This window comes from Macaca nemestrina, chromosome 7 (genome assembly GCF_043159975.1).
Source record: "Macaca nemestrina isolate mMacNem1 chromosome 7, mMacNem.hap1, whole genome shotgun sequence".
Taxonomy (NCBI): Eukaryota; Metazoa; Chordata; class Mammalia; order Primates; family Cercopithecidae; genus Macaca; species Macaca nemestrina.
Window position 1 is genome coordinate 87575875 of NC_092131.1, and position 13274 is coordinate 87589148.

At 43.3% G+C, this 13274-nt stretch overlaps 1 protein-coding gene across 1 annotated transcript; it reads right to left on the bottom strand.

Moving 5' to 3' along the window:
* Positions 1-12029: 12029 nt before the first annotated feature.
* LOC105496559 (ribonuclease A family member 2) lies at positions 12030-12998 on the bottom strand. Its single transcript, XM_011767068.2, has 2 exons — positions 12905-12998; positions 12030-12697 (listed from the first exon to the last, which is right to left on the bottom strand). Exon 2 carries the CDS (start codon positions 12689-12691, stop codon positions 12209-12211), a length of 483 nt encoding a protein of 160 aa, XP_011765370.1. The 5' UTR covers positions 12692-12697; positions 12905-12998; the 3' UTR covers positions 12030-12208.
* Between the last annotated feature and the right edge of the window lie 276 nt (positions 12999-13274).

A 13274-nucleotide genomic window follows, 5' to 3' on the forward strand; every position in this document is an offset into this window, starting at 1 on the left:
AATGGATCTCAAAGTTGGTGGAGACAGGTTTTTTGAGAACCACTTGAGGAAATGCTTGAAAATGCAGAATCCTGAGCTCCATGTACAGGCATTCTGTGTGAGTATATCTGGAATGGAGTCCACGAATCCATAGTGCAAAAATTCCCCCAGGTGATCCAAATGGAAAATACACTAAAGTTTGAAGTTTTTTCAGGTGTGGCACTTACATGCTGGCAGAAAACACTATCAATGAATTTGTGTATAATATTTGATTATATAGTTTATTATTATAGGAAACTGGCTATTAGTCATTAGGGATTGATTATGAATATCCCAGTGAGACAAAATTGATGACCTATGTGCTAGTCTCTATATGTCATTGCTTATTCATAGCTTCCTTATAAGATTTAAAGAATTTTGTCCTCTTGCCTTTCTATTTGGCTAGAGGCATTTGGGGGCATGAGGAAATCTCCTTCCTGTTCCAGAAATACTGAGGAGTGAACTATTACATTCATACTTACTGACTATCCTGTCCCTTTAGTTTTTTTACAAGTCAGCTAACCCAGATAGTCTGAGGAACATTAAATCCTAAGAATACTGAAAATAACCCCTCAGGCTTTTTTTTTTTTTTTTTCTAGTCTTTTGTCCTACCCAAATGCAAAGACAGTTTTGAAGGTCAGGCCAAAATAGTTTCCTCACTAAAAATACAATTAGATATTACTGTGGAGACATACAGGAATAATGATCCAGCAGATGAAACTATGTAGTTTGGTACATGATGTAATTATATTTTATTTATTTAATTAACCCATTATTCAGAACATTCACATGGAAGTAATCAAGTAACTCATATACATAAACCAAGTAAAACACATATATGCCTCTTTAAAACACACACACACACACACACACATATTCGTTCTTCATTGCAGACTCATAGGTTGCAAAATGTCTGAGATAGATAGCCATTTTATGTAAACCTGTTATTTGGAGATGAGTAGCAGAATGTTAAGATGATTTGCTCAGATTCCACATCCAGCTGGTAGGCCATCTGCACTGAATCCCCCAGAGTTTTACTCTGAGACTTTTTTTGATGCAGTCAAGATCATGTAATGACCCCCTACCACAATTCTAAATATGGGTATGCACTATATTTTGAGGTGTGTGTGTGTGGTAGAAAAATTGTTCAAGGAAATTGCTGGATCTCAAGAGCTTTGATTGTGACTGAACATCCAGAGCTTTTGTCCTGTAGTGACGTGACCTGGATCTTTCACACACCTTTCCTGTAATAATGAGGGAATGGACTCAGAGGATTTCAATATCACAAAGCAGATCGGCTTTCAAAGCACAAGGTTCTTACAGCTCCTGAGCTATCTGGTCCCACGCTCTGTCACAGTCTACCTGCTGAGTTGGGATATTCATACTCTTCCTCCAAGGTGAGAAGTGGAGGTACAGACACATGTAATAAGGGCCAGTTTAGAGCCTCACTCTGTGACCAGGTGGCTGGACTGGAGAAGGAAGGGAGCAGGAGGTGGAGTGAGGGATTTCTCCATCACTCTCTGATTCCCAGCTCGGGGGTGAGGGGTGGCAGCTCACCGACCCTCAGCCTTCCAGGCCATCCAGTGCTGCCTTATTAGGGTTCTTTGAGTTTTACTTTATTAATTCTCCTTTGTTTGAATGTTGTAGTAGTAGGGAGTCTGTGGTTAACAAATATATACATTTCTACATATATAGATATATGCGTGTAAGTACATATGTATATCTAGAATGCACATACATTCATATGGAGAAAATATAAATTTAATCATTAGAAAAGGGTATTAGTGAAAAGGATGTCTTCATTTACCTTTCTTTATTGAAACTAGTTTGTATTCCAGGAAGAATAATTATTCAGTTTTTTAGTACCCTTTCTATAATATGTATACTGAATCTAAGCATGTATATAGTAGTACATATAAGCATACTGGCTTTTCCTCATTTGCATAGATTTCTGCATTAATTCCTCTTTCTCCCCCCCCACCTCAGACAGTAATAGTCTGCATATAGTGTTTGCTGTGGACTGAATTATGTCCCTTAAAAATTCATATTTTGAAGTCCTAACCCCTAGTGTCACTGTATTTGGAGACTTTTATTGATAAAAGGCCAATTAGGATAAAGTTAATGTTAAATGACATCATAAGAGTGGAGCCTTGATTCAAGAGGATCAGTATCCTTATAAAAAGAGACAACACCAGCTGGCTACGGTGACTCTCGCTTGGTATCCCAGCACTTTGGGCAGCTGAGGCAGGAAGATCACTTCAGGCCAAGAGTTCAAGATCATTGTGGGCAACTGAGACAGTCTGGATATTTGCCCCATCCATATGTGATATTGGAATCTAATCCCCAGTGTTGGGGGCAGGCTTGGTGGGAAGTGAGTGGATCACGGGACTGGATTTCTCATGAATGGTTTAGCGCCATTCCCTTGGTGCTGTTCTCCTGATAGTGAGTGAGTTCTCGTGAGATCTGATTGTTTAAAAGTTGTGGGCTGGGCGCGGTGGCTCACTCCTGTAATCCCAGCACTTTGGGAGGCTGAGGCGGGCGGATCACCTGAGGTCAGGAGTTCGAGACCAGCCTGACCAACATGGAGAAACTCCATCTGTACTAAAAATACAAAATTAGCCGGGCATGGTGGTGCATGCCTGTAATCCCAGCTACTGGGGAGGCTGAGGCAGGAGAATCGCTTCAACCTGCGAGGCGGAGGGTGCAGTGAGCCAAGATTGTACGATTGCACTCCAGCCTGGGCAACAAGAGTGAAACTCCATCTCAAACAAAATGAAACAAAACAAACAAACAAACAAAGAGCTGTGGTACATCCCCCTTGCTCTCTTGCTCCTGTTCCTGCCATGTAAGACCCCTGTTCTCCCTGTGCCTTCCACTGTGATTGGAAGCTTCCTGAGGCCTCCCCCAGACACAGAAGCTACTATTCTTTCTGTAAAGCCTGAAGAACTGAGAGCCAATTTAACCTCTTTTCTTTATGAATTACCCAGTTTCAGGTGTTTCTTTGTAGCAATGTGAGAAAGATCTAATATAGGGGCAAAATTCTCATGAATGGTTTAGCACCACCCCTTTGGTGCTGTCCTTGAGATAATGAGTGAGTTCTTCTGAGACTGGTCATTTAAAAATTGTGGCACTTACCTCCATGCCCCCCAGCGCTCTCTCTTGCTCCTACTTTCCGCATATAAAGTGGCTGTTCCCACTTCATCTTCCGCCACGATTGTAAGCTTCCTGATGTCTTCCTAGAAGCTGATACAAGGGCAGTACTTCCTGTACAGCTTACAGAACCATGAGCCAATTAAACTTCTTTTCTTTATAAATTACCCAATCTCAGGAATTTTTCATAGCCATGAAAGAACAGCCTAATACAGCAATATAGCAAGATCCCATCTCTACAAAAAAAAAAAAAAAAAAAAAAAAAAAAAAGACACATCAGAGAGCTTACTTCTTCTTCCCCTATCTGAGGACACATTGTTGGGGGGGCAACTGTCAGCAAGCCAGGAAGGGAGACCTCACAGCAAACTGAACCTGCCAGAAAGTTCATCTTGAACTTCCCAGTGTCCAGAGCTATGATTGTGATATTGTGATTTATAATGAGAAATGCAACTGCTGGGCATGGTGGCTGCAGCCTATAATCTCAGCTACTTGGGAGACTGAGGCAGAAGGATGGCTTGAACCCAGGAGGTGGGGGCTGCAGTGAGCTATGATGGTGCCACTGCACTCCAGCCTGGGTGACCGAGTGAAGCCCCATCTCTAAAAAGTATATATGCCATATATTTAGTCTTCCTCCCTGTTTCCTGACTCAGAGCTCCTAAAACTCTTAAAATTTCTGAATTAGTGTGTAATTTCTGAATAAGTGTCCAATGAACTAGGTTAATGAGATGAGTGGCACCTGTCTAGGCTCAAGATGGGGGCCGGTTGCCAGCAGAACCAAGCAAGTGATTAGAGGGTTAGAATGTCCATTCCAATCCCAGCTAACCCCCTGGGAGGGGAATTGAATGTTGAGTTAATCAGCAGTGGCCAATAATTTCATCAATCATGCCAACGTAATGACACTTCCATAAATCCCAAAAGGAGAGAGAGAGACTTTGGTATGTTTCTGGGTTTGGTGAATGATATGGTTTGACTTTGTGTCCCCACCCAAAACTCATGTCAAATTGTAATTACTATTGTTTAGGGAGGGACCTGGTGGGAGGTAATTGCATCATGGGGGTGGATTTCTCCCTTGCTGTTCTTGTGATAGTGAGTGAGTTCTCACAAGATCCGGTTGTTTAAAAGTGTATAGCACTTCCCCCTTCACTCTCTCCTGCTGCTGTGTGAAGACATGCTTGCTTTCCCGTCACTCTCTGCCGTGATTGTAAGTTTCCTGAGGTTCCCCCAAGCCATGCTTCCTATGCAGCCTGCAGAACTGCAAGTCAATTAAACTTCTTTTCTTAATAAATTATCCAGTCTCATATAGTTCTTTCTGTCTTTCTTTTTTTTTTTTTCCCCCTGAGATGGAGTTATGCTCTTTTTGTCCAGGCTGGAGTGCAATGACGTGATCTTGGCTCACTGCAACCTCCGCCTTCTGGATTCAAGTGATTTTCCTGCCTCAGCCTCCCAAGTAACTGGGATTACAGGTGTGTGCCACCACACCCAGCTAATTTCATATTTTTAGTAGTAATGGGGTTTCACCATGTTGGCAAGGGTGGGCTCGAACTCCTGACCTTATGATATGCTGGCCTCGGCCTCCCAGCATGCTGGGATTACAGGCATGAGCCATCATGCCCAGCCTCAGGTAGTTCATTATAGCAGTGTAAGAACGGATGAATACAGTACACAAGAACACATCCCTGTGCTGGGAGGGTGGCACACCCCAACTCCACAGGGACAGAAGATTCTGCACTTAGGACCCTTCCAAGCCTTGCCCCATTATCTCCTTATCTGTACCTTTAGTATATCCTTTATGATTGATGTATAAACTGAAGTGTTTCCCTGGGGTTTGTGAACCATTGGAGCAAATGATCAAACTGAAGAGGAAGTCATGGGATCCTCCAAAGTATAGCTTATTGGTCAAAAGCTCAGGTAATGATCTGCTTCTTGAGACTGACAGTCTTATGGGACTGAGCCCTAAACCTGTGGGGTCTGCATTCACTCCAGTTAGTGTCACAATCGAATTGAATTGTAGGATACCCAGCTGGAATCGGTTGCTGTGAGAAAGCACCTTCCCACATTTGGTGGCCAGAAGTGTGAGTGTGAGTATGGAGGAGAAGAGCTGATGTTTCCTCGACTGAGAGAATGAAATTTTCTGTTTCTTCAGCTACTCAGCCTGAGTAGATTCTTACAGTGGCCTACACCATTCTTCTTTCTCATTAACAATATATTTTGGTAATATTCCATGCCAGTAGCAAGAGATTAACTGTATTTTTTTTTGCATTAAAAAATGCCACATAAAATTCCATTGCAAAGATATACAATCCTATTTTAACCAGTTCCGCAGGATATATTATTTTTTCCAAATTTACTATTTTAAAGAATTCTGAACTGTATGTTCTGAATGAAAGACCAACACGGAACCCCATATATTTGCTATTGCATTGCAGTTAACAAGTCACGCATGTACTATCCAGGGTGCTAGGGTCCGCTGTACTGAAGCTCCTGCATAGCTGTGAAGCATGGGAGCTGTGGGTGAAAACAGTAAATCCTTCCAATTGTATGTGTGTGTCACTTAACCAAAGAAGTGTGGAAAGTAAAAGTTGTCACCACAAAATATCAATTGTAGTGGAAGAACATCTCTGTCATTTTCTTTGTAATGAAAAATCTGGTAACATCTGTGCACTCAGATGCACAGGTATTGGGTTAGACTCTAATTGTTGATACCAGAAAGGGTGAATTTAATACCTGTTTTTATATGCGGAGGAAAAACATGGGCAGTGGGAAGGGTAACTGACTTTTTTCATTTTCATTTTGAGTCTCTTTGTCTTTGAGATAACTACTTATTACCAAAGACGTTTGGCAAATTTTGCTCTCATTTGTAAAAAAGCAAATGACGAATCCTTTCCTTCTCATTATTAGCTGTGGCCTGGTTCTTGGTGCCACTCCAGGTAAACATGATGTCACAGAAGAAAATCAGTATCTGATGAATTGAGAAGTTCACTGACCTGGTGAATGTATGTGGGTTGTGGCCGATAGTGCCAATTTGGTAACATCTAATGGTGCACCTGGGAAACCATAGGTCATCATGATGGTGAATTTTATATTTCAAGAAGCCTGGGCCTGTGGGTGCCCAGGTTAACATTATTTCTGGGTGTGTCTGTGAGGGTGTTTCTGTAAGACTAGCAGTTGAATTGGTTGATGAGGTAAAGTAGGCTGCTTTGCCAATGTGAACGGGGCTCATCCAATCTGCTGAGGGCCAGAATAGATTGAAAAGTGTAGAAAGGAGGAATTCACCACTTTTTTCTTGCCTCACTTCTTAAGCTAGGACATCTTGTGTCATCTTTCCTGCACTTGGGCTGACATTTACATCATTGGCTTCCTTGGTTTTCAGGCATTAGGACTCAAACCGAATTATACCACTGGCTTTCCTGGGTCTGCCAGCTTGCAGAGGGCAGATTGTGGGACATGACAGACTCCACAATTGCCTGAGCCAATTTCTCATGATAAAACCATCTGCATCTATATTTTTATTTATATCTGTCTACCTAGATCTATTACGTTTCTCATGATGATCCTGCCTAATACAGTCATATTTTCTTATTCAGCAGGGATGTGTGATAAGCATGTAATGTGCTCAGTTTCCCAGGTATTCATTTGGGTAACCTGGCTGGTCCTATATGCTACATTCTCTAACATCAACCAATTTTACATCCAAAATAGCTTTGAAATAATGAGAATTTTGAAGTAGTCAATTGATTTTCTTTTGAAATTACTGTAGGTCAGACATGAGGCAAAAGTGACAACTCTGTCATAATTCTACATGCATTTTAAGAAAAACATTTATTAACCAAAATCAAGATTTAGTTTAGAAACAAGGCTGTTTTTCATAGGTAATTTAAAATAGAGATGTAGACAGAATTTCTATGCTCCTATCCCTACTAATTGCCTCACTTCCTTATGTGATTAGAGTGGAAACACAGCTCATAAAATGTGAGTATCAGCTGGGCTCAGTGGTGTGTATTTGTAGTCCCAACTACTGGGATGGCTAGGACGAGAACATCACTTGAGTCCAGAACTTCAAGTCCATCCTGGACCACATAGGGAGATCTCCTCTCTAAAAATGAACTAAGAGGCTGAGTGCGATGACTCAGGTCTGTAATCTCAGCACTTTGGGAGGCCAAGTGGGGCGGATCACCTGAGGTCAGGAGTTTGATACCAGCCTGGCCAATATGGTGAAATCCCGTCTCTACTAATAATACAAAAATTAGCTGGACATGGTGGTAAGCGCTTGTGGTCCGTGCTACTTGGGAGGCTGAGGTGGGAGAATCGCTTGCACCTGGCAGGTGGAGGCTGCAGTGAGCCAAAATTGTGCCACTGCCCTCCACCCTGGGCCAAAAACTAATATATATATATAAAAAGTGAACTAAGAAACAAAAAGTCACTATCAGGCAAAATTGATTACAATGTTCAGCCTAGATCCCTCTCCACTCTCTCTTCTGCCCTGACAATGGAATCTTCCTTTCCTTTTGGAAAATCAATTCACGGACATCTTGGAAGACAAAGCCTGTTGTTTTTTCATTACAATTGCTTGATCTACTTGGATATCCTTGAACGTTGCCGGCTACTCTGCTGGTGGGGTTTCATATTCATGAATCCCAAGTGTAGTCATAATCTCTGCAAGAGTATCTCCCCAAGGTTGATGATTTGTCTCCTTGACCTTCCATTCAACCCCCACCTAAAGACATCTGCCCTGATATGGTCCCAATTATTAAAAAGTAAAACACAGTGAAAACAATAGCATTGTGAATTAACCTTCCTTCTGTGCTGGACTTTAAAGAATGTGTTAGAGCAGGTAGCTGAAAAAAACTAGGGTTTGTTTCTCTGGCGAGTAACAAAGACTCTCTATGAGAATGTACATTTTGATAAATAAAAGTTTTGTGACTTGGTTCAAGTAAGAAGGCCACTGGGAGTATTCTCCAAAGCAGCGTCTTCCTGAGGGAAAGTGACAAGAACATTCTATGGGGTGATGGAGAGGGCAGAGGGTGTATCATCACTTGTAGAGGAGGAGTCCCAGTTGCCCAGACACAGTGAGTGATTCTGCCAGCACATAGTTCACATGTTATGGTAATGAGGCTCCTGACTGAGTGGAGACTTTAGCATGGTAATGAGGAAAGTTCGTGCCGGTTTGTCTGTAAGTTGCTGGGTTGTGCCAGGAGCTGGTTCTCACCAGCAAGCCTGTAAAACAGGCTGGTTGCTCAAGTTGATTAAATTCTTACAATCCCTGGAGACCCTCCCTGCCTGCTTATAGAACAAATAACTGCATTTACTCCTGCAAGACTTTCTGGAGATTTGATATTAAGAGAATTTTATAAAATCAGACATTGGAGGTTCAAGGAAGAGAAGTGGACTCTAAGGGTCATGTCTTTGGAACATGCTGATGTGACCACTTAACTTCTCTAATGGTAGTCTCTGTGGTGCTGGTCTTGGACCCAGGGCAATGAGAAAATCTTGGATGTCTACTGCAGAAGGGGTACTGAGTCCAGCCAGGGTTTCCTGATGGTCAAGCACAGAATCCTCCTCGCTCTTGTTTGAACTGTCTCACTCCTTGGGAGAGGGGAGCTGCCTCTGACCTCAGCCCAGTCCTCAGCATGGGGACGGCAGGAAGATGATGTAAAAGGCACGGAGGGGCTGGAGAGAGGCCATGGCAACAGGGAGGGGAATAGCATGGGGTTGCACCATGAGAGGATGATGGTGCGTTTCACTGAGATTGGAAGACTCTTGTTTCCCTCTCCCTCAACCTGTGGTCCTTCACTGGGGCCTTGCTTCCACTCTTGTCTCCCAAATAGTTGAGTTCTGCACAGCAGCTGGGCTGATCTTTAGGCAGCATTATTCTTGTATGTAACATGCTTGATTTGTTCCCCATGAGGAACGTACTTTATTCTTCCATCTTCACAGGCATGAAGGGTCTGAACCTCATTAACTCCTGTCATTAATACTCCTGGCTATGATGATCTTATCCTGACCAAACACCTTTTGTGCTTCTAACACGCCGAAACTCTATCCATTCAGGACCACTTTTTAAAAATGAAAATGTTTTATTATATCAAGCAATAAATACATACAAAGATGCAAATAGTTGTAGTCATTTTCTTTCAGGTGTTTTAATCAACTTCTTGTAAATACAGAACTGAAGTCTACTTACAGCTTTAGTATTTGTCAGGAGTTTTGAACTTTCCTTCTCTTTGCTGGGATGATTCTCCACCTGGTGTCTGCATGACTGGGTGCTTTTCCTCCTGTTCAGATTTCATTGTCTGAGATGGGTCTTTCCTGGTGACACTCTGCCCTGTGATGTCTGTGGTACATACAGAACCTCTATATTGTGGTGCTCTGTGTAATTTTCTGTGTACTATGCTGTGTATTTTTCCTCCTGACACTTAACAAAATTTTGCATGCTTAGAACAATTTTGTATGTTTATTTTTATCCTAGCATAATGTGGCCCCAAAAGAGCAGTGACCTGTCTTGGTCTGTGTTGCATCAGCACTCCCTCAAACTGTGCCTGGAGCAACGTACCTACTCAGTAGATGTCTGCTGGATGAATGAATGAGCGAAGGAATGGATGACAGGAGAGGGGATGAAGTCACAAGGTGAAGAGGGCGTGGGGGCATGTGGGGACTGATCCCTCTGTCCTACGGTTTTAGATATGAGGCATCCCTGACTGAGAAGACACCTATGATCTGGTACCTGAAGCAAGGAAGGTCCACGCCATCTTTCTTCACAGTAGACGTGGCTCCAGCTTTCAGTGTCCCACCCTGTCCTTCTGCTACTTTGAGGGTTGGGAAGACTGCACTCACTTCCTGACATGCTCTCTTTTACCTAGAGGCAGTGGATTCTGTTGAGCACTGAGATTTCCCAAACCCAGTGTCCCTGTGCAAACTTTTAAGTTCATAGCCCCACCTTGGAGAAGCAAGATCTCAATGGCTTCTCCTGAGGAGAGACTTCAATACAGCTGCTGTCTGGTGCCAATGAGAGTCACTATTACTGACATGGAGTCATCTGAGGAATGGAAATTGCTGTCTGAGGGTCTAGAAGAGGAGCAGAAATATAGAAGTCAGAAATCTCAGACTGAAGGACCAAGGTGCAGATCTGATGACGTGGTATCTCTGTTGTATTGTGACTCAGGCCATCCAAAAAGACCCACTCTGTCCCCGGCACAATCATCTGAGTGCTGCACCTGTCCACAGCTTGCAAGAAAGGGCTTCCCCTTCCTGTTTCTCATGGATTCCTGAGTGAAGCCCTGTAATGGAGGCCAGGGCAAGGGCTCTTATTATCCATTTCTTCTCTCTCTGGGTCTACAAATCCCTACTTCTTGAGGCTGTGCCCTTCCTGACAGGTGTTGAATGAACCCTTTGACTCACCATTGCGGATAGCTATGGAGGGCAGAATGGGCAGGAGTCATCTCACCTTCATGAGTGTTCCCACTTCCGCGTCCTCCTCTTTCCCCTTCCCCTTCCCACGTGACCAGCGGCTCCCCATCTCCAGGACATGGAAGTTTTGGGAAAGATGCCCATCTCTCTTCCAGGCGGTATTACAATCTGTCCCTATTGCTGTCTGAACAATTTATCTTATTGCACATTTGACTCAAACCCTGGATCCACGTCTAGTACAATTGCTAATAGCTGGAGATTTGATGTGCTCATTTAAAAGGAATATCTCTGAGGCTAAACTTTTTTTAAAATCTTGATTTCACCTTATTTATAGCATTCTTGACTTTTTCTACTTTCTGTTTTTGTGTTTTCTATCATAACGTTCAATCCTATCAAAATTTATCATTCATAAATCATAATGAAACACGTGCATTTTCAGCTTATTCACTGCAGCTCCTATATATCTTGGGATAGAAATCATGTCAATAAAAACCAAACTTATACCATAAAGCATCAAATGGGACCTCAGTATCAAATTGGGCTCAATGGTGAAATACAACTAAAACAAGTGGAGATCTAGAGTCAAGTTATAGGTTGGTGTGTGGGGAGGGGTCAGCGGATGGAAAATTGCCTAGAGGAGATATCAAGACTAGGGAGACCAATGCTAGGTTGATGTAATTGGATTTTTGGTTTTTTTTGAAGTCAGGCCAGGAATCAGGTATCACATGGAGAATGATGGGGGAATTAAGGAATTTGGTCAAATATTGAGGATGAGAGATTCATGACAAACCAAGTTAGGAGGACTTCTGTAAAACCTAACTTTAGGTCTGGTACTGGTGGCTCATGCCTCTGATCCCAGCATGTTGGGAGGCTGAGGAGGGTGGATTGCCTAAGGTCAGAAGTTGGAGACCAGCCTGGCCAACATGTTGAAACCCACTCTCTAAAAATTACAAAAATTGGCTGGATGTGATGGCACGTACCTGTAACCCCAGCTACTTGGGAGACTGAGGAAGGAGAATCGCTTGAACCCGGAAGGTGGAGTTTGGAGTGAGCCGAGATCTCGCCACTGCACTCCAATCTGGGCAACAGAGCGAGACTCTGTCTCAAAAAAAAAAAAAAAAAAAAGAATAAAAATAAAAGTAATTATAAATGACTCTACAAGGAAGGACTAGTAAGTCCAACAGGATGACCTAGTTATGATGAGGGTTCAGAGGAGATGACTAAAGCTTGATCAAAGCAAGAGTCTTCGACAGTTGGTCGATATCAGTTGTGACCTCAGCTTCTCAACCTAAAGCAGGGAGAGGGATAAGTCTGTGCTACTTCATGACAGAAAGAGTCTCTTATCCTCAAATCTCTATTTCCCACAAGTCTCAGGTTAGAGGAAAGAAAAATTTCTGGAGTAGATTGTCACTAAATGACAGCAGAGTGGCCAAAGAAGACACACAGACACTTCCAGATGAATTTGCAAAGCAGTTTATTGCAGGGTTCACAAGGGACTTCAGCTCAGGAAACCTGAAGGGGTATGGATACTGATGAGGACAGATGCTGATACCCAGGGTACATGGAGGGATGGGATCTTGGCTATGATTGAGGAGCTTGGCAGATGAGTGATGATGAGGAGTGCTGATACAGGAGCTTAGATGACTCTATCCAAGTGAACTGGAACCACTGGATACTGTGGAGGGTCCCGTACTGGATCGCTGTTGTTACATGCAACTATGTAGTACTTGTTTGCTGTTGTCTGTGTATACCTGCAATTTGAAATCCTTCGACTTGGAGTTGTGAGGTTACAGTGGATTAAAGGCACCTGGACTCCACTATGATGACAATTGTTGAGACTTGTGTTGCTAGGGCAGGGCATGCTTGGGTTACCACAGACATGAACTACATCAGCAAAAGTTGTAAGAAGAAAAGTATTTTGATTTTTGCATCGCCGTTGATAATTGTTAATTACCAGCATTGCATTGGTGCATTGGCCAGAGGTCATATTTATATGCTGGATTTCAAACCACTGAGCCCAGGTAAATTGTCTGGGTTTGGCATGAAGTGAGCCTTCCACACCCATAAGCCCCAACAGAAGAAGCAGACAAATTGGGGAAGTGAACAGTTTTGGAACCATGTTTTCCTGTGAGAAAAGAAGAGAAGTAACTACTCCCCCATCCGGTGTCTCACCCCACAGGCTCCTCTGCTGCCACTCTGGGGTCCCATTTCCTTTTTCTTCCTGTCCCCAAAGTGGGCCACATCTCCTAAGCACTAAGTTCAGCCCACCTCTTCCTCAGGTGCTGCCCAGTCGCTGCCCCTCCTGTCCCAGCTCTGGGGATTGCTGACTTACCCAGTCTCCGCGCTGCGGCTCCTGTGAGAACTGATCCAGCTGGTTGTTCTGGCCTTCAGGGGCAACTGTTCTTCCCTACTTAGAACTGTTTAAATAAAGCATCTCCTGGTGGGTTGGGCCAGCAGAGCCAGGAGGGAGGGTCTGACTCTTGGCCTTGTAGAAACCCACAGATTGGTACATAGTCCGCTTGTGCAATCAGATTTTTTTTTTTTTTTTTTTTTTTTTTTGAGATGGAGTCTCGCTCTGTCGCCCAGGCTGGAGTGCAGTGGCCAGATCTCAACTCACTGCAAGCTCTGCCTCCCGGGTTTACGCCATTCTCCTGCCTCAGCCTCCTGAGTAGCTGGGACTACAGGCGCCCGCCACCTCGCTC